At 39.5% G+C, this 24,698-nt stretch overlaps 1 protein-coding gene across 2 annotated transcripts; it reads left to right on the plus strand.

The window, feature by feature from the left end:
* Nucleotides 1–10,012: 10,012 nt before the first annotated feature.
* RXYLT1 (ribitol xylosyltransferase 1) lies at nucleotides 10,013–22,911 on the plus strand. 2 transcript variants are annotated; one of them, XM_040552224.1, is made up of 6 exons: nucleotides 10,013–10,638; nucleotides 11,466–11,642; nucleotides 12,596–12,698; nucleotides 18,183–18,497; nucleotides 20,649–20,819; nucleotides 21,922–22,911. In XM_040552224.1, exons 1-6 carry the CDS (start codon nucleotides 10,494–10,496, stop codon nucleotides 22,337–22,339), a joined length of 1,329 nt encoding a protein of 442 aa, XP_040408158.1. In that variant the 5' UTR covers nucleotides 10,013–10,493; the 3' UTR covers nucleotides 22,340–22,911. The 2 variants fall into 2 exon arrangements, with proteins under 2 accessions (XP_040408158.1, XP_040408163.1); XM_040552229.1 differs by lacking the exon at nucleotides 10,013–10,638 and adding an exon at nucleotides 14,853–14,921 and having other exon boundaries at nucleotides 11,626–11,642.
* Nucleotides 22,912–24,698: the final 1,787 nt, after the last annotated feature.

The raw sequence follows: 24,698 nt of genomic DNA on the forward strand, positions 1-24,698 counted from the left end.
GCTAAATACCAGTATTAATAGTCGTCCCCTTACTATCTATCCAAGGACTCTTTTAGAGTTCACCATATAATTAAAACCTTTCAGTGGGATGAAAGATCTCAACAGAAAAAAAAATGTTCAGAAATAAAAAGGTGGCCTCTAAATATAAAATCATAGTTTGTTACAGATTTCATAATTAGCTATGTTTTAACATAGCTATTAACTCACTTCCTTCTGGGATGAATTCAGAAAGGCTTCCATTATTTCCACGTCTAGCAGGAAAAGAATATAAAAATTAGGACGACAAAATAGACACAAAAGATTTTATTTAAACTGCATACATAAGTAGAAGGGCACAGCTGCATTTCCTTAGGTAATTCTGGTATAAATAACTGAGAGTAATGCTCACAATCTCAAAAAAAGATGAGTTAGTGTTTCAAAAAATGATCTATCTTCTGCTGAGAGCTGCCACTTCTCAGCTAAGAAGCAGTTACTAACTGATGACATCTGCCTCCTTAAGACTCGTATGACGGGAAAAAAGATCCACTTAAGCCACCTTCAGGCTGACCATTAACATGACACCCAAACGAGCTAGGCCATCAACTCCTCTAGGTGCCCAACCCAACTAGCTCATGGATGGCTGAAACGACCATGCTAAAGGAAAAGTTTGTTTTGGTTCATCTCAAAGCATTTTCTTTTGATTTATTACTACCAAAACCCAACCAACCACCACCAACAAAAAAGCACAGATACCTTCTCTTCAAAATGATTTTTTTTTTTTGTAGTGGGTCCAAAAAAAGACTATGAGCTGGAAAAGAATATGGTTCCTGTCTCCTTCCCTGGGGGGAGGCAGCAGGGGGCAATCATCATTCTGAGGAAGATGTCAGGAACTAAAAGAGATATTCGCAGGTGAGAAGCACAGCCTCCTAGGATTTAAAGAGAAGTGTGAAACTTTGTATCCTGGAAAAGGAGAGAAACCATGAACCAAGCTGGTAGAAAAGGGCAAAGGGAACAGCGGGAGTGCTACAGTCACAGGCACCCTACTTCCTAAGCCTTTTGACAATTGTATTAGGTGAAGTTCCATCCTGTTAAATAAGATCTATCCTTCACAATCCTTTTATGGGTGTTTGCACCTTACTAAGCATATAATCAACCTAGTTCATTCAACCTTGTTCATTCATCTATATAAGTCTTTTAAGTCATTATCTCTATCTACTGGTCTTACGGTTTGGTCTTCTTCCATTATGTTTCTAACTGATTGATGTATATTATTGTTTTCTTTAGGATAGTCCTCTGTGTAAAGATTCCTTTCTGTTTGTCATGGAAGTCAGTTATCAATTAAATGTATCATGATTTAATATCATATTTTAAAATAGGAAGATCATGAGTGCTTTCACACAAAAAAGAGTACATCCCTGATTTCTGCAATTCAGGTAGAATACTGGTGGCATTACAATTACACTTACATACCCACCCATTCCACTGCGTGGGGGCAGAGGACCAAGGCAGGTGCCAAATAATGGCCAAAGCAGGCCAATACCCAGGTGGCGAAGCCACATTCTTAAGTGCACTACCAAGTCTTGCAGCAGCAACCATTACACTGGCATGTAATGTAATGGTTACATGCCTGCCTAACTTTAAGTCAGTGAAAGAGCAGGTGTTTCTGGTACCATCATTTCCAATCAGCTGATGAGATGAAGCACGGACAGCTCGGGTAGCCATCTGCATGAGGCTGCACTCCAGCACAGGGATAAACTGTGCAGAGTATAATCTGCTCCAGAGCTGAAGAAGGAAACACCCCGCTAGGGAATAGGGTGCCTGATCATTCTTCTTTTTATTTCCACTCCCATCAGCTGGCAGGGTCCTACCCTTTTGTGAAATACTCAATATTGGCAAGTGCAAGGCACATAAAAAACATGCCCATTATCAAGGGCCACAGTGCCTATTTGGGAAGGTACCTAGATCTGTTTTGGGAGACTGGTATGGGAGCCATTCTGTCACCAATGCACAGCTGAACTGTGATGTTAATTCATCCTTCTCCTGGGGTCAGGAAAACTTAGTTGTCCTACATCTAGAGCTGGGTCTGTTAAGAAGTGCTGGGTAGGAGTGACAGAACTTCAGTACCAGCACAGTGTACCAAAATTGCCCTTAAACTCTAAGGAGATTAACCTTAACTTAAAGTTGCTGTACATCACATGGGGATATCTTTTTGTTTTCTTGCTCAAACATGAAACAAAACAGCCGTCTCCCAGCCTTCCTGGTGAAGGAGGTGCAGCTTGATTGCTGTGGCAGATCCAGTCCAAAGTCTTTAAATGCTCGGTGCTCCCAATGCCTTTATTCTAATTGCATCTGTTGGAAGGATTTTTTGCATGGTGAATGGGCACTGGTGACAACATCAGTGTTGCAGAATATTCACCCTTCATTCTGAAAAAATAGTCACGTTCAAACACATCTAGTTACACCTGAAACTATATTCTTTCAGACATAGGAAAGGTAATTTCAGGGATAATCTTTCTTCCTGAGATTAATTCAACAACATGCTCTTCAAAAGCAGCATTTCTTAATTCAACAATATGATCTTTAAAAGCAGCTTTCTTTTCTATCTTTCACATCAATTGGGAAAATATGCATTTGTTATAGTACATCTTCCCTCAAACCATAGCAGCATGATCGCACTTCTTGATGTCGTGTTCTTTGTCATGCTTTAGAGATGTAATGGCTGTCTGAGCACTTCCCCATCCACTGATAAAGGATTATCTCTTGAAAAGATTACACATAATGGGTTTGGATTTATGTGCAATCACATAAAACATTACTTATAAAATGTCCTGCATGAAGTACCCAAGATATGGCTCTGATCTCTGCATACACAAGAGATGGAGCAGAAAAAGCAAAATGGAGTGGTATTCACAGGGCTGCTCACATGCCAGGAAAGGTCTCCAGCCTCTGCTACTGGTGTCCTTTGGGGAAAATTCAAATGAGCCAAACAGTAATCTGAGTTGCTAAGCAAGCAACTAAGATCAGGAAGAAGCCTAAGGAAGATATGGTTCAGACCAGATCAGGTTCAGAAGAGTTTGATTTAAACATAAAGACAGCAACTTAAAGAGAATGTTTAAAATAAGGAGGCACAGGGCTACTGAACATTTGATTTTTTCTGTCAGAGACAAGGCATACCAAAATCAAGATGAGTAGAATCAAATCTCTATAGCAGAGCCCCATGCTTAGCGTTGAGACTAGCAAAAACACAAATGAGAGAATGTCTTCAGGTTAATAGATTTCAATTCATTCAACTTTTGGCAGTTTTGGGAATTGAAAAGATTTCATGGGATTGAAATCACATTCCAGGAACAACAGAGTCTGACCAGTTAGTAACAACTAATTCTTCCCCTTCCTCCAGTATGAAAAACTGTCATTATTGAAAGAAATGGTAATCCCGAAGTCACCACATGAAAGAGACCGGCTACTACAGTGACTAAGGTATGCCATCTAAACCGAGGATAATCCTAAAATGTCCCACAGATGTGAATACACCCAACTTCTCTAAATAGTCCCTATTGCTTACACATTGTTGGCTGTCTCTCTTCTTCTGAGCCAACAGATTTTGCCCACAAAGACTGAAATGAAAAAGTTGTTGAAACACTGTTTTCCTTATCATTCATCACCAGATTGTCTCTTCTCCATCTGTCAGTAGACCCACATTTTCTCCATACTTCTTTTTGCCACTGTGTACATGGAATCCTTCTGTTTTTCCCCTTACATGTTATTTTTTACTTCAAATGAGCCTTGGACTTCCTGATTTCAATTTGACACGTCTGAGTAGTATTTTTTACACTCAACATTTGTAACCTGTTCAAGTTTACACTTCTTGAATGCTCCTTTTTTGATTTTTCATTCAATAAGAATTTTTTCTCGGAAAGAGTAGTCAGGTATTGGAGCAGGTTGCCTAGGGAGGTGGTGGAGTCACCGTCCCTGGGGGTGTTCAAGGAAAGGTTAGATGTGGTGCTTAGGGACATGGTTTAGTAGGTGACATTGGTGGTAGGGGGATGGTTGGACCAGATGATCTTGATGGTCTTTTCCAACCTTAATGACTCTATGATAAAAGATGTCTTTCTATAACTTTTTAGGCGAGAAGGCCTTCTGCTGAATCTTCCAGTCCTCCCACACAACAAGACAGTTTGTTTCTGAGTCCTCAGTATGTTTTCTTTAAAAATAAGCTTATCATAGCGAGGCACCTTCCCACATTATGGCAGCTGCCCAGGTGATTCTGTCCAGAATCTACACAGAGGCCTACTCTCCTGAAGACCAGAGTCCTCGCTCCACTGCTTAACATTCTGTCCCTCCTCCAGCTTGTAGGTGTATGGGGTTTTATGTGGCAAGGGCTTGGTAGCAGAGGGCTGTCGGGGATGGCCTCTGTGAGAAGATTCCAGAAGCTGCCTCATGTTAGTTAAGGGCCAGCTCCAGCCAGCTCCAAAGGGACCTGCCTCTGGCCAGAGCAGTCAGTGAGTGACTCTGGTTGTGCCTCTGGAAGAGCAGATTTAAGAAAGGGAAAAATGAACTCCTGTGTCACAGCAGCTGGGAGAGAGAGGAGTGGAAAAATGTGAGCAAAACAGCCCAGCACACCCCCAGGCCAGTGCAGCAGGAGGGCAGGAGGTGCTCCAGGCACACAGCAGCAGTTCCCCTGCGGCTTGTGGAGAGGCCCCTGGTGGAGCAGGCTGTCCCCCTGCAGCCCATGGGTCCCACATGGAGCAGATCTCCACGCTGCAGCCCGTGGAGGAGCCCCCGGTGGAGCAGGTGGATGTGGCCTGGAGGAGGCTGCGGCCCATGGAGAGCCCCCGCAGGAGCAGGCCCCGGGCCGGAGCTGCAGCCCGTGGAGAGGAGCCCACGCAGGAGCAGGGGATCTGGGGGGAGCTGCCGCCCGTGGGGGACCCGTGCTGGGGCAGTTTGCTCCTGGGGGATGGACCCCCATGGTACGGAGCCGTGTGGGAGCAGTTCTTGAAGAGCTGCTGCCTGTGGGCAGCCCCCACAGAGCAGGGGCAGAGAGTGACCGTGAAGGAGCGGTGGAGATGAAGCGTTGGGGACTGACCGCAGCCCCCATTGTTCCCCATTCCCCTGCGTGGTTCAGGGGAAAGACATAGAGGAGTGTGGATGAGGGGAAGGTGTTTTTAGTTTGTTTTTAGTTTTTCACTTTTCTAATCTAGAGTAATAGGAAATAAATTATATTGATCTCCTTACACTGAGTCTGTTTTGCCCTTGACAATAACTGTTGAGTGATCTCTCTGTCCTTATCTCAACCTTTGAGCCTTTTTCATCATATTTTCCTCCCCTTTCCCTTTGAGGAGGGGGAGTGGGAGATCAGTTGTGGTGGAGTTCAGCTGCCCAGCAGGGTAAAACCACCGCAGTAAGCAATTCATTGCTCCAAATAATTATAAAAAGCCATTTAAAAACAACAACAACAAACTGAGTTTAAGAATAGGTTAAATTCTTCAGTACTGAAGTCACCAGACAAAGAAGGATTAAATCCCCAAATCGACAAACTTTTACCAAGCTTTGACCAGATCAGATATGGATGCAACTTCAAAAATTCATCTACTTCACAAAATTTGTCTGCACTTAGAGCTAACTGAAATTTCCAAACCTAAACTTAATAAAGCCTATTGGAAATCTGTGGTACCCAGCCTGCAAGCCTTCCCTGACTCCTGATAAGTCCCCAAATACAGGCATTGAATAAACTGCAGCTCATCTGAGTTGTTCAGACAGCACACACTGCTGCCCTTTGCCAAGTGGTCTGTGTTCCTATCCTTATCACTTGTGTAACTGCCATATAAATGAGGCACATACATGAATATCACAGGAGATGTACTGATCAAGTGCCAAAAGCATAACTGTTCGTGTCCCAGAGGGAACCACAAAGCACAACACTAAGATTCCTTCGTGACAGACTACAATGTTTACCCTCCAGAAATTCATTTTTAAAGAAATTACAATTTCAAGTGATTTTAAAATGGCCCCACAACCATCTTAATTTACACTGAAGACTTTAAATGATCCTTTTTTCCCATATAGGTCATGTGACAGAAATTCAGAGTGACATACATCCCAATGTGATACATCAATGTAGTTTTATTTTAAAATATGGTCAAAATTCCTGTGCATATATAACTTACTTCAGTTGTTCCTATAAGAATAAATGATTTACCTTGGAATCTGTTAGATGGACGTGACCTACAAATATATTTCTTTATGCTACTAAAACAAGAATGCATGGAGGAAATTATAATCCCTTCTATCCACAAAGCAATCATTTATACTATTCAGAAACCTTTGAGATTTATGCAAATGGAAAATGTATTGGTGTTGGTTTTATAAATATTTTAAATATATTTGTCTTAGATTTGTTCTTAAAATAGTAAAAGATTGTACAAACAGTGTTTTTAAGACAGTGTACTTGGCCTATTGCAATACCAAATGAGCTATAACGCTTTTATGTGGGTGGGAACATCCAAAGAAATTTTAAAGGAGCAGGGAACTGACTTTCATTATATATTAACAAAGTATTGTATATGCAACAGTTATGGGAACACGGGAGACCATGGTTGAAAGTGGGCATGGCAAATGCCAAACTCATTTGGGTTGTTGTCTAACCTGGTCCTGATGTAGATGTTTGTTGTGGTTTAACCCGGCAGGCAGCTCAGCACCACAGCAGCTTGCTCACTCCCCCCCACAGTGGGATGAGGGAGACAATCAGGGGGGAAAAAAGTAAAAGCTTGTGGGTTGAAATAAAGACAGTTTATTAGGACAGAAAAGGAATTATTATTATAATATATATAATATATATTAATATATTATATTAATATAATATTAATAATAATAATAATATACAAAGCAAGTGATGTACAATGCAGTTTCTCACCACCCGCTGACCAATGCCCATCCCATCCCCGAGCAGCTGGCCCCTCCTGATGTAATGTAAAATGTAATGAATGCAACGCAGGAAGAAAGCCTTTGGGTTTCTAAAAATGTCTCCAGATAGATATGTCTTGTATCTGAGAGAAACATAGGAGATTGGCAGTTAGGTTTGCATTTCATTAGGATGGAAGAACAAAACAAAACAAAACCTTTATTTTGACATGTCTTCAGTGCATCAGTTTCTCAGGAAGAAGCTGTTCGCATTTTAACTCAGAAACTTCGAGGCCACAGGTGGACACCTAAGGAGGTTGGCTGATCCTGCTGTACCAACAGAAGAGGTCACCGCCCCTAATTTTTCACCACCATCAGCAGATGCTTACCATCACCTCTCTGCCAGAGGCAATCACCCCGTCGAGGTAACAGTTCAGCCAGGTAAAACAAAGTTAACCTCAGCCGGATTCTGCCTGAAAAGTGATGTTAGGGTGTACTCATACAAAACACAGCCAGCGGTATTTCCATTGATCTAGCACTAGGGGCTGTCATTTCTCTCACCACAAGAGACCTATCCAGAGGAAAACCTCTGCAAAGCCCAAGAACAGGTGCTGTGATCTGTGGCCAGCAGAAAGGCCTCTCTCTGGTTACCTTTCTTTAATTGCCTCCTACAGACTTTTCCCTTTCATTCAACCTTGTACAATACAGCCTAATAGGAGACTCTGGCCTTTGCAGAAAGAAAATAATAACTGCGATATCAGCTGCCTTCTACATTCTGCAAGTAGTACTAGTCCGCAGGATTTCTGCAGACTTCTTAATTAATGAAAGCAGGACTAACGGAGCAGTAATTATACCCCAAAAGCTTTCTGTAGAGATTCTGGCAACAACTGTCTTCATTCTGTGTTCTGATTAGGTGTCTAACTGATCCTTTCTTTCATTCTAGCTGTGCCCTAAAACCTTGCTCAGGTCTGCCTACTTTACATATTGATCAATATAGTTTTCTACAACTTCCCGGTGACATCTATCAATCAATTCCAACCTAACAGCAGAGACTAAGATAAAACAATTAACACTGTAGAATTTAACAACAGCATTTGTTTGAAGGGTGTAAAGGAGACAAGAGAATATTCTAAGCAGTCATGAGCACTGGAAAAAAAAAGAAAGAAAAGCAGGAAGTATTGTTTTTTACCATAATATGTACAAAAAAAAAAAAAAGTACTATTTACAGAAAAGAAAAAAAAAAGTTTACTTCTACAGCTGGTTACTCAAAATGACCTGATGTATAGCAGAATGTGTTCTGACAGGCTTCCAGCCACATTCATAATAAGCATTTTGAAACTCCAGGTTAACTTTCATTTGTTGTAATAAATTCTTGAACAGAACAGGCATTTGTTGAATGTACTTTACACTTCCTCTGTTTTAGGAATGTACTTTACAATTCTGTTGTTTTATGATTTTTCCATGTTTCATTAGCTGCTGCTGTTGGGCTTTTTGTCCTCTCTTACACTGCAGGATGTCTGCTTCTTAGTATCGTCTAGGAGATTTAAATATCTTGTTTGTGTTTGTCTAGGACATTACTGATGCTCTCCTCCTCTCTTCTTGGCTTTTGGTCTTCTACAGTGTATCTGAAGTTTGCCATAGAGTACTAGGAAGTAGTATATGCTATGCCTTTGTGGGCTGCCACAGACACTCCGTATGAAGTATAGGCATCTCCTAAATTTGACATCTGCTGCACGATTTCCCATGATTTCAGGAAACTCCATGGTTAAGGTAGTTCCTTCCAGTTTTATGTTCCTGTAAGACTTATCACTCTATAGTCACTGGACAAATCTCCTACTCTAAGATCCCTATTCATCAGGCCTTCTGTTAACTCCACACCTCCCTGCCCCCCCATATATTCTTAACATTAAATATTTTCTTAAGTCACAGTAGTTTCTATGTCATTTGAGTTTGCATTATAGGAAAGGCATCTACTTGAGTCTGTACTGAACTGGCTGGATATTTTGCACAGGAGCCAAAGCTCTTTTTATGAAATGAATACATTTTTACACTATTTATAGCTTTTTCCATCTTGTTCTGCCCATGAAATGAACAAATGCAACTTGCAAAACGTAAAATGAATTAATATAGGTAGGAAATATAAGATTAAAATTTTATGCTCATGAAGTATATGCTGTTCCTTCTCACAGCTATTTTCGCTATATTTTCTGCATTTGATTTTCTTTCCAAGTGATCAAACATTGTCATCTACTCTGAGGCCACAGTCTACTACAGTTGCTGTAAGACTGTTTTAAGTCCTTCTTAATTCATTTCTATTGTTCTCTTCTTCCCTTTTGTTTCTACTGTTTAGCATACTTTTATTACTGTATTCTGTTTTAAATTAAATAGTAAACTCTTTGCACAAGGGTTTCTTATGAAGTTTTGCAGCTGAGCACATGAATCCAGTTACTGATACAGTCTAGAAAACAGGCTGCAGTTAAAGTTGAAGATAGTTTATTTTAATATCACTATAGATTCCATGTCCCTGGTCTTCTCAAAGTTTGTGACTATGCCACTTCACTGTGTATTCACGCAGCAGGAGGCAAGAGAAAAACTCAGTCATCATTTTGAAAGCATTTATCTGGTGTACTTTTCCAATAAAATTACAAATCACTATAATGAAAGGAAAGTGGCCATGATGCCTAACAGGGAGCAAGCCTAGTGACCTTCACTTCGGCAACAGATTACCACCAGTCTTGATAAATGCATTATATGCAGGTTTTAAATGGGCAGAATTACGCAGGGTTAAATTCAGGGCTAGCAGCTAGGCTAGAAAAAAATGAGTCAAGCTGACACAAACCATCAGAACAGGATACCAGAATAAAGGAATCATAGCTACCACTGTTGGTCATCAGGATACGTTTCTTAGTTCTGTGAGTGTATAGGTCATTACATTAGATTTAAGACTTGGCAGTGGGCTGACTGTAAACCTGCCTCAGAAGGCCTGCTAAGACAACCAGGTACATTTTGTTTGGGAGCAAGCAGAGGTCCATTCAACAAGTTTTAGGTCAGAGTTAGAGCAAAGTTTAGTGTTTGTAAGGATAAATAAACAAACAAACAAATAAATAAATAAAAAGAAGAAAAATGCCTAGATCCAAAACAGGCTGCAAGGTTGCATTATAATCAGGCTGTAGCAGTCCATGCTCAGGGTAGGTGAAGGGCACTATGCTTTGGCTATCATTAGGATCATGGTGTTAGAAAATAGCCTGGTAGTGGCTTTACAAATATTGTAGCATCTAGCTTTAGAGGACTGATGCTTAGTCAAAAATTCCTTCCTTTCCCATTTTTGCCTCCTGAAGCCTTCGAGGGGAGGAGGAGAGCACACCACAGCAGCTGCAGCGCCTCGCCTGTGGGGCAGCAGCCGCAGCCCGCAGCACTCGGCCATGGCCTGGCCTCCCCTCGTGAGGAACGGGGCGAGAAGATGGTGCCGGGACGCCTCAGGGCTGCCTGCTGAGCCCGATGGCGGGGGCCGCCTCTAAACCTCTTCGCCACGGGACGCGGCCCGGTGCCCGGCAGCGGGCGGCACGGAGCCGCGGCCGCAGCCCCTCCCGCCGCGCCCTCCGCCCGCGCCGGGCGGGATGCGGGGCGCTCGCAAGCGGCTGTGCTCCGCCTTGCTCCTCGCCTACGGCCTCTTCTCCCTCTACGCGGCCTACACCGTCTTCCTCCGGCCCCGCCGCCCGGCCGCCCTCCGCCCGCCGCACAGGGACCGCCGCGGCCCGCGAGGTGAGAGCGGCGGCCGCCCCCCGCAGCCGCTCCGAGCCGCCCGTCGCGGGCCTACCCGGCACCAGCGGCACGGCCGCGGGGCCGGCATCGCTCTGACGGGGCCTGGCGGAGCCCGACGGGCCCAACCGGCGGAGCCCGGGCAGCGCCGGGGGCTGAGCGGAGAGCGGGGCCGAACAGCCCCTCCCCGGGCCTGTGCTGGCGGCAGCCATTTTGTTGGTCCCCCGGGCGCGCAGGGCGCCACCTTGGGGGGAAGGGAAGGGAAGGGAAGGGAAGGGAAGGGAAGGGAAGGGAAGGGAAGGGAAGGGAAGGGAAGGGAAGGGAAGGGAAGGGAAGGGAAGGGAAGGGAAGGGAAGGGGAGGGGAGGGGAGGGGAGGGGAGGGGAGGGGAGGGGAGGGGAGGGGAGGGGAGGGGAGGGGAGGGGAGGGGAGGGGAGGGGAGGGGGGGGGGAGGGGGGGGAGGGGGGGGAGGGGAGGGGGGGGAGGGGGGGGGAGGGGGAGGGGGGGGGAGGGGGGGGGGGGGGGAGGGAAACCTGAACCTATCTGGGAAGGACATTCCCCAATTCTGCCTTTAGACCCCTGTCTATAAAGCAGTTTGTACACTTCCTAATAAAGGTCACATCTCATTTGTTTTTCTGCGTGTCGGTTGGTTCATTTAGCGTGTATAGAGCTCCGTCATTGACATAAACATATTTTAAACGATTTTTCATATGAACTATGTTATACTGACTAAGAGAATATTTGAAATTCAGTACTGACCAGAAAAATTGTAAATTTGCTAAATTTGTAAGCGTAGAGTTTTTATATAAATTCTCTTTTCGTATTTCTTAGATATAGATCATGTTTCTTTGGGAAACGAAGAGTGGAATCCCTGGGAAGCTGATGAGAAAAATGAACAGATTGCTTCTCAACAGAGATACGAAAATAATATTAAGATGATAAAAAATGCAAGATCTCACCTAGAACAAACCAATCTTAGAGTGCAGATTTGGGGAAAAGCAGCAATTGGTAAGCAGATGTAATCAAGGCCTACAAATCACAACTCTTCTGATAAATCACTTTGCCTTTTTCTTCTTTAGTTGACTCTAATGTATGTATATGATTAAAATAATGCGGACATCTATAAATGAAAAGTATTGAGGAAGTAGAAGCTGTTACTCAAAAATATGTTAATGCCAACATAAGAATAGTTAGATACCAGTTTCTTTGTATCAGTTCTTTTGGGAGCTGTTTTTCATTTCTATCAAGGGAAAGTCACACAAATGGCAAAGAGACACAGTTGCTTTTTAAAGCCAGTCTAGTTTACAATGCAACACATAAACAAGCATCTTATTTGGTTAAAACAGAATAATTGTCACATATATACTTTATGAACTAAAGCATTGTACAGTGAGAAATAAGGCATTCTGTGTACTGTACTAGTATAACCACTGATGAACTTGAAAAATGTTCTGTTGTAGAAGACAATGAGAGACCTCTCTACATAAACTGGGGGCCAAGGTCCTCTTAAGATTTTTAGCTACTGCTGAAGACATCTCGTTGTTTATATTACAGCTTTTTTAGAAATGCAAAATTTCCAGTTTAAGTTGAACTTTTATGTAGTGTTGCAGAACACATTGGTATTCTGTCATAAAATTTGGTGTATTTCACTATAGCTTAAGAAAAGTATGGTTGTCCTTAAAATGGATGTTAACTGTACCAGAAAGAGATGTTAGCAGAAGTGATAGTGTGGTATATCATCATCTGCTGATGTTTTGACAGCCAAAGAATCTTTTCAAATTACTTGATGTTTGAAAAATTCATCTTAATTACTAAGTCATATAGAAGTTGGGGGGGCAATGTCTGTATTATATAGGAAGCTTTGACATTTCTTATGCAATTTTTTTTTGTCTTGTTGGTAGTGTAGAGTAGGCAAAATATGTGCATTCAAATTGACCATCATATTTTCATCATTTATGTAGGTCTTTACCTTTGGCAACATATTTTTGAAGGGCATCTTGAGCCAGCTGATGTGACTGCACCATGGAGAGAAGGAAGCCAAAAGGCAGGAAAAACATACTTCAGGTACTAGCTTTGTGAAGTTGACTTTACATGTGCTAAATTTAGCTTTCCAATGCATAGTTTGTTAAAGAGCATGATAAGATGCACCGGTGCATTATTTTGTCTATCAGAGTTGCAAGTATTTTAATACCAGTTGCAAATGCTTTAATTTTGTAGTGTTTTGATAACAGAGAAGTATGCACACAACTTCTCCTTTAATATTATCACAAGAAATGGTTACATTAATGGAAAAACATACTTGATAAAAACAGCAAATTTTAGTGCAAACACATTGCTATTAAAAATCAAAAGCTATGAAGCAGTTCCGTCAGCTGTTTTGCAAAGATCTGTGTCAAATACTGTGTCTGTGTCAAGAACTGTGAAAAGACTCACAATACTGCAAAGAAGGGCAGCCAAAGGGTCTCATAAGTAGGGAGAAAACAGCCCTGAGAAAAGGCTAAGAACTGGGACTTTGGGCTGGTAGTTGACTGAAAGAAGCTGAAAAGAGTTGTGAGGTAAGAAAATTTCTCCTGCTATTTGGTTTATATTGTATTTAGGGAAAAGGGACTTTACTGATTCATTCATAAATAGGATTGTATCAGAAACACAATTTGTTTCTATTTATAACAAAAACAACCTTCTAGACCTACCAATCTGGTTAACCACTTGATTTGCAAAGAGAAATTTTATTTGTAAAGGAAGATGTTTAAAGCAAACAAAACATGGTTTGGTTTAAAAATAGATTTTGATATGTGATCATGCATATTTTAAGGCTATATTCAAGCATTTAATATTTTTTAGTGAATTATATGAAACTTTTCTCTAAGGTCCTATTCAATACCATTTTTGAAGGTTTACTCTAAAGATATGTGAAAGCTGAAGGATTTTTCATCTATTTGGCCAGTTTGTCAGTCTGCCATAGTAGCTTGCCTACAACATTTAGTCACTGGCACAAGGACCCATCTCTTAAAAAGTTTTCTTTTCAAAGCATAAATGCCACACTAGAGTGAATTTAACTTTTGAAAAATGTTTTGCTTCAGAAAGGTGTTTTTTTCTTCACACAATAAGACAAGGGATAAACATGATTGTGAATTGAAAGCTTTTATTAAGTGACCACAAAAGTTTTTATCACTCTGAATTGTTTTTCAGTTTATCTGACCATGTACATGGTACAGGTTGTAGAATTTCTTCAATAGTACCAACATCCAGTTTATAAGTATTTAAAAAGTCTTCTAGGAGGATGTGTAGGTGTGATTTAAACACAGCAATTCTCAAAAAGTCAATCTTATATAAGAGGAAATACATGAAATCACACTTTTTTTTATAGCTATTTTCCTTGTCTGCAGATATGGGCTAACACTACAAGATTATGGAATCAACTATGAATAGTGCTACTGCACCCTTAGTAATCTCCTTGATGGAGATCATGATCAAGAGATCTTTCCATTCACAGACTCAGAGAAAGAATATGATAATACCTTTTTTCAGTAGGGAGCAATGCCTGTAGTGTTTTCTTGTTGGGAAGAGACTCCTCTTTTTTTTTTTCCTAGATATAAAATCTCAAAGCCAATATAAATCATTGACATTCTATCATATACATTGTCTTCTTGGTATGCACACAAGGATATTTTTCAAGACCTTGCCTTTCATGTTAAGAAATAATTTGCTGCGTGTAACTGAGACCATCACTTGACTGATTATGGATATTTTCTCTCTGGTCTGCCTGTTTCAGATGAATAATAACCTCACATGGTTCCTCTGTGTGTGTGCGTCTTCCAAAGAAAGACTTCCATATTGGCATATAAATATCTTCTTGTTATATTTAGAGGAATTGGGGATAATAGCCTTTATTTTAACTTCAACTTGAACATTAAATCCTATGAAAACAAAAAGTTTATATCAGGTACCAATATAGTAGCAGTTAATATTTGACAGGCTAGTAAGAACTTCTTATGAAAATTACAGCAAATATGTAAATATAACTGTGATTTTAACGATTGGGATTCTGAAATGAAATAGCTGAAGTTCTACATTTTAGTCAAATTGGAAATGATAGTCTGTAGCTTTTTGTGAGGACAAATTAGTATGATTTTGGCTGCTCACTCATAAAAATATTTTCTGGAATTGTTGACTTCTTTATTGTCTGGCTGAGGTAAATTATCTCCATTTGATTACTAGATGAGGCTAGAGGGAGCTAGTGGAGGTGACATGACATATTTGGAGAATGTGCTGCTGTGCAGTTTTGTGGTAAGTCTAATGATTGTTAAAACGTAGAGCTCACATGAAGGTTTTTAAAGAACATCAAATCTGAAGACACAGAAATGCCAAAATAGCACTTGAACACACTTGCATGAATAAGCCCAGTGCATACCTTTATGGTGGAGAATGCACGTTTTGGTGGCTTTAAGTTTTTACTCTAGAAGTTGCCTGAAGGGATACTGAATGTGTCAACTTCTACATGAGCTTCAGGGACATTTACATAAAAACACAGGTGAAGAAGGAGCTGCTGAGCTGTGAATTTTAGTGATGTGTTGGCATATTCCTCCAAGAAGCAGGAAAAGAGCTTCCTTGGCCTGAAGCGATTCACATCCTTCTCTCTCTTGTCATCCAGCAGGATATTTGTAGAGAATAAAGTGTCAAACTTAGCATTAAGTAAAAGCATTCCTAAATTTTTGTTCCGTTGAGAGTCACAACCCTCTTTATTTTAACATTCAGAGCTGCTTTTCCCCGGTCCCTGATAGACTTGGTTGTTCAACAGTTTTCTTCTGCCCCATTCTCCTGTACTCTTTGTGCAAACCGCAGCCATTCAGTGCAGGTACCTGAATGAAAGCATACAGGTCAACAAAACTAACGAGGAAAGACTTATTTACTTGCCATATGATTTCCCAAAGGATAGCTTGTGGCAATTTAGTTTCCTTAATAGCCTTCGTTGAATTTTTTTTGAAAATCTAAATACGCTCTTTCTACTGGATTCCCTTTATCTGTATTCTTCCTGACACAGTCACAGATCTCCATTGGATTAGTTAGACAGGCTCTATAGGAGCTATGTTTACAGCAGTGTTTATCTGCGTGTGCAATCAGTGATCTTACCTTCTGATAAGATCCAGTGATCTTACTCTTTATTATAGATTCTTCCAGAGAGGGAAGTCATACTGCCTGGTCTGTAGCTCCTGGAGTCCTCTCCGGATGTTTTTGTAGGAGTGATGCTGAGAAACCTGCTTTTTGTTAGGCATGGTGTCTCTTCATAATGACTGCTATGCATGCTTTTGCCAAGCAGTTCTGCAATTTCATGTTTGAGTTTCTTCAGAACTCTCAAGTGAAAACCATCCAGGTCCAAGTTCTTCATTTGATGCAATATTTCATGTGTTTGTTTACCTTTGTATTTCTTGCTTCAGATAATACCGGTGTGGGAATCTTCTCTGCTGTGGCTTTGTCATCCCTGAGTATCATTTTCAAACCATTACCTTAAGTGTTCCCACCAGTTCTGTAGTTGCCTTTTTGATATATTTTTCATATATTTAAAGAACCTTCACCAATCAGCCTGAACAAACTTTTACAAGGTGCTCTTCAAATTGCTGTTTAGCCTTCATCTTCTGTTTACATTTCATCTGCAGTATTTTATGAGCTTTGCTGTCCTGCTTGTTTGGGCTAGTTTTTTATTGTTTTCAGTGGTGGCCTTCACCTTTTGACAGTCTTCCTAACTTTTCTATTAATTTATTGAGTAAAAAATGTCATCTCCATGTATCACCAGAGATAGCCTGTATGTGAATAGTGAGACTCTCCTAGCGCTACTGCATGTCTTCATTTTGTAACTTCTGTAATCTCCCTTACATTTTGCAGTCACTATTGTATTCTGACTGGGAGTTAATACCACAACCTTAGTACCGTGTTTTTTTACTACAGTATGGGATTTTCATAGTGTTACCCCTCCAGTACAGTTTCATGCTGCTAAACTTCACGTTTTCGTACACACAGACCATTGCTTCCCCCCCTCTTCATCCTGTTACTCCTGTAAAGTTTGTAGCCTTACAGCACTGTGTCCATAGACAGAACCCATTTCCCCAGGTCTCTTTTACAAGGTGGTCATTGAGGCAACTTCATATCTTTCTCACTATTTTAGGCATTTTGATGTTCAGTCTTGTGAATCTCAGTGATGAGGATGTCAGTGTCCTTGTGCCCTACAAAGTCTTTTGTCACTGTATGTTTAGATTTAAGTATTGGCCTGTGAAAATCTGTGAAAAGTCTTAATTCCAAGTTGCGTGTCTCCTGAATCTTGGCTCCAAGATGTGCCGCTCCCACTGAGGCAGCACCATGACAGCCTAACTGAGGTTTAGAATATGCTTGCCGAAGGTCAGTTTCAGGTATCCTCACTGGAGTAGCTTTTATGGCTTTTGATGTGAATTTTCTTCTTCTCACAAAACACATTTGAACCGAAACTAGCGGTCAGTCTCAGCGTTTCATGCTCATTCTCAATTAATTAAAATTCACTTATTCTAAATTAAGTACAACTGGTAGTTGAAAAAAAATGTAGTAATGCTGAAGACCTAGAAAAGTAAACACTTCATTGATTCCTGAGGGAAAAAAATAGTTTTTGTTTTTTTTTTTTCTCCTCCACTCTTTCCCAAGGTGTGTAATCACTAATCCTTTGAGTTCAGTCAATAGTCTGTTAAAACAGCAGTTAACTGAAGAGCAAGAGCTGGCAAACACTGGTTTGCTTAGTGGCAGTTCATAAAAGGCTGTTTATGTACTTGTACTTCAGATACTTGTAAATTATCAGTGATGTACTGATTTTACTACGATTGAAATTCCTTTGTTAAATATATTGTGATAGATCGCAACGTGCAATTGTATACCTAAAAATGTCTGTGCTACAAAACTTTTATCAAAGCCTGAAATTCGTCCTGGGTCATACAAGCATCGTAAGTTTACCGTGAGGTACCTACCTCTCATGTTACAGATTTTACTGAATATCAGATGATGCCATCTCTTCTTTAGTCTAACCTTAGCATGACCAAAATTTCAGAGAAAAATAAAACACCAGACCAGCCAACTGTTCCTCATTTAGACACCTTTTTAGTAGACTCTTATAAATTTGGGGGAGATCATCTCTTCTTGTTCTAATGCAGTATTAATTGGTTATTACTGGCATGAATAAAAAGTTTGACCTTAAGCGATCATCAAAGCAGGGTGGTTTTTTTTAGGTTGATTAGTTTACTGACATTTTTATGTTTCAACATGATAGTATTTCTGATTTATTTACAAAATACCTTATTTACATTTAAGTCTAATTCTTTTTTTTTTCCTGAATAAAGCCGAAGGCAACTTTACTTCTGTGTTATAGGTATATTTAACAACAGAAACGGTTACAGTTGCATAGGTACTTCACAGTATATTGCATTTAGTTTATTGAAGAAAAATATCTCTGGAGTGTTGTAAGGATGTGTAGAGGATTAAGGTCAATATTATTTGTCTTAAGGTTGTTTACTGTTTGTTTTTTGGTTTTCACAGCTTCATCACTGGTCCGTCTGTAGTTCCTGGCTACTTCTCAGTTGAAGCTGAAAATGTTGTGCTAGTTCTGAATGGAAGAGAAAAAGCAAAGATCACTTACGCCACTCAGTGGTTGCATTACGCGCAAACGTTAATCCAGACTCACAAGATACAGCATGTAGCTGTTGTGCTGCTTGGAAATGAGCAGTGCAACAATGAATGGATTCAACCATACCTGAAAAGACACGGAGGATTTGTAAATCTGCTCTTTGTAACATATGACTATACATTGGTAAATGAAGAAGATATTTTCCAGTGGCCTTTAGGAGTAGCTACGTAAGTGCTGTAGACAAAAATTACAATTTAAACTTAATTGCTATATGTGAGGTATGGAAAATACATCTGAATGTTACTGCTGGTTCTCAAAATGATTAAGTAAATTGTAGAACTTGGTCCTAGTAATGTTTTTCTAAATGAAGCAGTGGAATCTTTGGAAATCAGATTTAACAATTAAAATAATAACATAGAAAAAGAAGGCTAGGATTTAGAGAGCTTTAAAAAAAAAAAAGGAACCTGTGTCTAGTGGGGTTTTAGGTTTGACTATTTCTTCAGTAGATTTGCTCTTGAGATTTATTGTAACTGCTGATGTAATATGTGCATGAGGATTTAAAAGGTATTTATGTGAAAAGGTTCCAACTACTGCTTGTTTAGGACAGGAAAGCGTTGGTACTGGCAGTACTTTTTTTAACCCCTGCTTTGGCTCTCAAAAGGAAATTGGACGCCTCCCATTTGGGATTAGTACACGCCAGTATCACAGTAGCATAAACTGGCTTAACTGCTTACTCACAAAACCTTTTTGTTATACTTAGTGCTCAGACTGTTTATGTGGAGTAGATACCTGTTTGGTTCGGTTAGCTGCATTCCTTCCTTGTTTACTCCATATTAACAGAGTTAATACAGTTTTGGCTACTTACTGTGGTAATACAAGAAGAAAAGAATTTGGGATTATTTTCATAGCTTGTGTTGTATTTGAATTTAGTATCCTGTAGTCTGCAGTCTGCAAATTGTATGGAGTTTTATACATAGTTGAACGTGCTCGCAGTGCCATTGAAATATACTAAATCTGAATTCTTGATAGTGTCAGAGAATTGATGGTGTTCTCTCCAGTTGGTTGGGATTTCATAAGCAAAAAGAAGTCGAGTTTTGAGATGCCAAGATTAAGAGGATAGAGAAGAAAAAGGAACAACAGTTAGAGTAATAAACTCAGGTACAAAGCTGGATGGGGTAAGATAGATCCGGTATCAGGATGGGGCTTTGCCCTTTGTACACGAACAGTTGCAAAAATTGTTAAAGTTATGCAAATGGGCCAAATTTTCCAAGGGAAGAGGGAAAAGGAAGATGTAGGATGCTGCAAAAATATTTGGAATGAAAAAAACGGTTCTCTGAGAGTAGGTAAATCAACATTCCTCAGGTAGAAGAACTAAGAAACAGCTGTTCATTAAAAATATGGGATGGTCAGAAAAGTGAGTATGCGTTCAGAACTATTAATGACAATTAAGAAATCACTGTGAAATAAAAAAGAGAACACCTCTGAAAACAATAAAGAGTTGGTATCAGGGTGTATTTTTTATTCCAAAAAAAAGAAATAACAGGGAAGTAAAGAACAGTGATCCCTCTAAAATAATGACATTGGAAGGAATCTCCATCTTAATTTGAGAATGTTAAGGAGCAGAAAAAAGGACTTTCTACCATTCATCTGTTCCAAAAATATAAAATAAAACTAACTTTATTTAATGAAAAAGTTAGTGCCAACCCTTCTGCTGAAGCGGTTTTTCACTAGCTGACCAAAATTCCTGACGTAAGATTTGAAAAATCAGTCAAAAAAAAAAACAACAACTTGACATAATGAAAATGTGTCTAAAAAGATAACGTATAGCTCACATTGGATCCCAGGATTTTGCACTGGTGTTGTTGAGTCCTAAAAGCAAAGTTGAATAGCTTGTACAGCAAGCTGTTTAGTAGCCGAAGATTAATGAATGCAACCAGGTCACAGTGACATTTTTCCTTTTGAGAGGTTGCCACTGTATTTCAGCTGATGAACATGCCCAGAGATTCAGGTAACTGAGACTTCGACTCCATAATTGCCATTATTCTGGCCTTTTCAGTCAAAACTAGTGGTTGCATCCAGAACAGAGGGTTTCAGAAAAGTGTGTCTCTGAAGGATGTTTATAGCATGCATACGTAATTTCTTTGATGTCAAGACAGAACAGAAGTCTTCAGAGACATCGAGAAGAGAGTGGTTGGAACAGAGGGAATGAAGATCAACTTTTAGGACAGGACTTGCACTGGTTTGCTTATAGATACAGATTGGTAACAAACAGGTGTTTTTAGTCTTAGAATTTTCTATGGCAAACATGAAATAGTGCAAAATGTATTTTCTCTTGACATAAAACATGCCATTATCTAATGTGTACATTGTTTTTACAGCTACAGAAATTTTCCAGTTGTAGAACCCAGCTGGTCAATGCTACACGATCCAAGGTCATATCTATGTAATTTCCTAGGAACAATTTATAAGAACTCTTCGAGGGAAACTCTAATGGAAATACTGAAGCAGGATGGACTTGATAAGCTTTGCTGGATTGCAGCCAGAGAACAGTAAGACTCTGATTTACTTCATGAAAATACTCTGACATTTTTGCTTAGTTCATTCATTATTAACAATCCTTTCTTGAATTTTAAGAAACAGTGCAATTAAAGGTAACCAGTCATAATTAAAAGTAATAATAATAAAGAAAGAGAGAGAACATTGTCAGGATTCTTTGTATAAGGCTTCATATCATTACAACCTTTCTGCTGAAATATTTTAAATAAAGAATATTTTAAAATATCTAGGAAGATCAATGTATACTGCATAGGAAGACCATCTCTTTTTTTTTTCCTTACATATATTTGATTATGATAGGAGAAGAAATACTTGTCTTGCACCTTGTATGTCTTAATATCTTACCAGAAGAAAAACGCAGCTATATTTTGTGTTCCATGCAAGGGTGATTTAATCTGAACAATATTGCTCTTTTTTGCTCCAAATAGGTAGAGCAGATGTCTTGAGTAACAGGAATAGGGTTCTGATAGTTTTTCTTAATTTTGCCAAGCAACATCTGTAAAATGATTGATAGTAGGCACAGCAGTGCTTAGGAAAACCTCTGCTACCCTGATGAAGAGCCTCAGGAGATGAATAGTGTCTGTGGCATAAACCCTTACCTCACAGACATTCTGAGGCACTCCAGGCAGACTGACAGTTAACAGACTGCTTTACATGCTAGAGCAGAAGGATGTAAAAAGCAAGCCTCTACTGATTTGAAGTATTTAAGACCAAAAAAAATTCATTGGGAAGTTCATCAAGTGTTTCCCTGTATGTCTACTGTGAAGATATGCATCATCCGAGTCACGCATAATATGTAAAACAGAGTTTCAATTTGCTTCTTACAGTTCTAAATATTAATAATTTCCTAAAAGGACTTTACCTAAGTTGTGTTGCAATCTGTTTTTAACAGTGACATTTTCAATAAAATTTTTAGAAGACTCTTTAAGTATAGTTAAGTAAAAAGTAAAAGCCTATTAATTGTATGTATAATAGGAATTTTTTACATTCACAACACTTCTGATTTTATAAATAACTGAAATGAAAGCATATCTCTACTTTTCATTGTAATGAGTATGGGAAAAATATTAATGTTCAACCCCTTTACTTTCCTAGGTGGCAGCCTCAAGAAACAAATGAAAGTTTCAAAAACTATCAGGATGCCTTGCTGCAGAGTGATCTGACATTGTGCCCAGTGGGAATAAATACAGAATGCTATAGGATTTACGAAGCTTGTTCGTATGGATCCCTGCCTGTTATAGAAGATGTAATGACACCTGGTGATTGCGGAAATTCATCAATGTACCACAGTGCTCCATTACAATTATTGAAAACCATGGGGGCTCCATTTATCTTTATTAAAAACTGGAAAGAGCTTCCTGCTGTTCTAGAAAAAGAAAAAAAAATGAGCTTACAAGAAAAGATTCAAAGGAGAAAAAAGCTTATAGAGTGGTATCAAAACTTCAAAGCATGGATGAGACAGAAATTCATTAATACTTTGGAAAATTCATTTCTGCCCAGTGATAAAGGATAAAATTCCCTTTTAAAAATCTAGAACAGATTGAAAGCTTAATTTCCATTAACTTTCTGAGGAAGCTTTTATTCAAAAAAAGAAACCTCACGAGGCAGGTGCATTCCTTTTGAAGTCAACAGAGTTGGGCTAGCTTAGCCCGGAGCTATGTTTGGCCCTCCATCCGTAACAATTTCCAGAAAGAATGTTAATGTAGAGGGATGGTAGCCTGTAAGGGTGGCAGCAATTTTATGTCTATTTTTACAATTTCTGTGCTGACGTGTAACGTGGTAAATTTCTTTAGGAAAATATCTTTGAGCATGTGAACTTGTTAAAAATCCAACGTGAGAACAACAGTTGTTTCTGAGGAAAAGATAAGAAGGAAGGCTGTGTTGAACAGAATAATGTATTACAAATGCTGAAAAAAAACGTATTGTTATAACAAAATTACCAGGTTTAGCACAATCAGTAAGGTATCTCCTGGTAGGTGTTGGTTTTGAAAATGTGAACTGTTTACTTAATTGACATGTTTCATTTCCAAGAAAGTGGTCATAAAGCTAATTAAACACTGTCGAATAAAAATGTATATTTCAAGGTAAAAACAGAGAACTCTTTCTTTGAAATATTACCTCGCAATGTATTTCCCCTTTAATTTCAGATATCAAAATGTCTTTCATTTCCGTGTAGTTTTAGGACATACCTTTCCGAAGCTCCGCTGAGGGAGCACTCATTACCTGCAGTTACAGCTGCACGTCCTGAACACTTGGCCTTCAACATGAACGTGCATGTGGCTTATCTGATTTCTAAAACTCTGCTGAAACCTATCAGCTCCAAAAGATGACAGAAATGCAATATTGCATGTTTATGACAGTTTTCATTAAACGTAGTGAAAGGGATCTGTTATTGTTCTTGTACATGAGAAATGAGTACATGCTATTATCTTCTGTGTGTTTGGCTGAGCCAACACTGTTTAAAAGCCAACTGTTTAAAAGCCAGTGTGACTGTTCTGCTAAGTGGTATTAATTAGCGTAACAATCTGTCTAGTTCTGGAATATGTATCATACAAGAGCACTTCATTAGTATTTTTTTCAATTTTCTTGCATCCTTTCTGTTAAAAAAAAACATATAAAAGCACTGGGTTTTAGTTCACTAACAGCAAATGATACACACAGTGGCTGTACCAGATCTACAATAAGGTATGGCTCAGAGCACATAGATTTTAGGATCTTGCATTCCCGATGCAGTTAGTAGACAAACAGATGTTCTCAGAAGACAAATAAGTTAAATTCAAATAAGCTAAGCTGCATGCCTAAGATATATTTCCTGTGACTATCCCCCACCCATTCTAGCAGAAGCATCATGCAATTGCAATACAATGCAAATGTATTCCATTCTGCTGAAGCTGGAAGTACAGTTATTACAATTCAGGACTGAGTTGATGAACCTTGCTTAGAGGAGGAGCTTGCTGGATCAAATTTACAAGAAATTTCCATACTGAGGATCTAAAGCCACCATCTGCACAGTAGTACACACAGCATTAAGAGGGTTAGAGAAAGCTTGGTGCTCTGCAGTAGTGAAATGTCACTGCTGTAATTTCCCTGTACTAGAATCTTTCTCCAAAAGCTACAGAATGTGGAGCAGTGATCTAGAGCAGTACGTTTTCAGTACGTAACAGGCGCTCCTGAAGGATTTAAATGGACTTCAAAACAAACAAACAAAAAAAAACAGCTGAGAGTCTCTATCAGTCAGCCTAGATTTTTATCTAGTGTTGGTAACTCCTATAAATTTGGTGGTGTGCAAGGTAAAGTTTGAAAAGCAGCTCAGTGTGTTAGTCACCAGTAGTGCTATTCACGTGTTCATTTATAAGTAAACGTGTGAGATTATTTCTGAACTTGTGTGGCAATTATATCTTAAGGGAGAACACAAGGTGCATCAGAGTTTTATCAGAATTTCACACAGCTACTTGCCTGTTCTTGAAGTTGAAGGAGGAGTACTTCACATTTTATCTATGTTTAGCCAAGTCTTGACACTTCAAATTCACCTGCTTCAGTCCAACAGGAATTAGTACTAAAAGTTTTTTCCTTGCGTTCTATTTCTAATGCTAATGGAGCAAAGAGAGCAAACCATCTGCAAGACGGGAAGGTTCTTAACACATCAACCAGGTGCTAGTATTTTTTCCCCCTTATTCCACTGTATAATTTGTGAGGGAGATTGTAGTTCTGTTTTTACTTCCTAATCTTTTCTTGGAAAAAATTGTCAAATCTGCGCTCTGTTTGGATCTTCTGACTTCTCTTTCCTTACCCCATAGCCCCATTGCCTTATCTCCACCAACTCCACGCACTTTGCTCCATTATAACAGCCCCGGGACCTTCTGCGTGTTCTA

This window comes from Cygnus olor, chromosome 1, assembly GCF_009769625.2.
Source record: "Cygnus olor isolate bCygOlo1 chromosome 1, bCygOlo1.pri.v2, whole genome shotgun sequence".
Classification (NCBI taxonomy): domain Eukaryota; kingdom Metazoa; phylum Chordata; class Aves; order Anseriformes; family Anatidae; genus Cygnus; species Cygnus olor.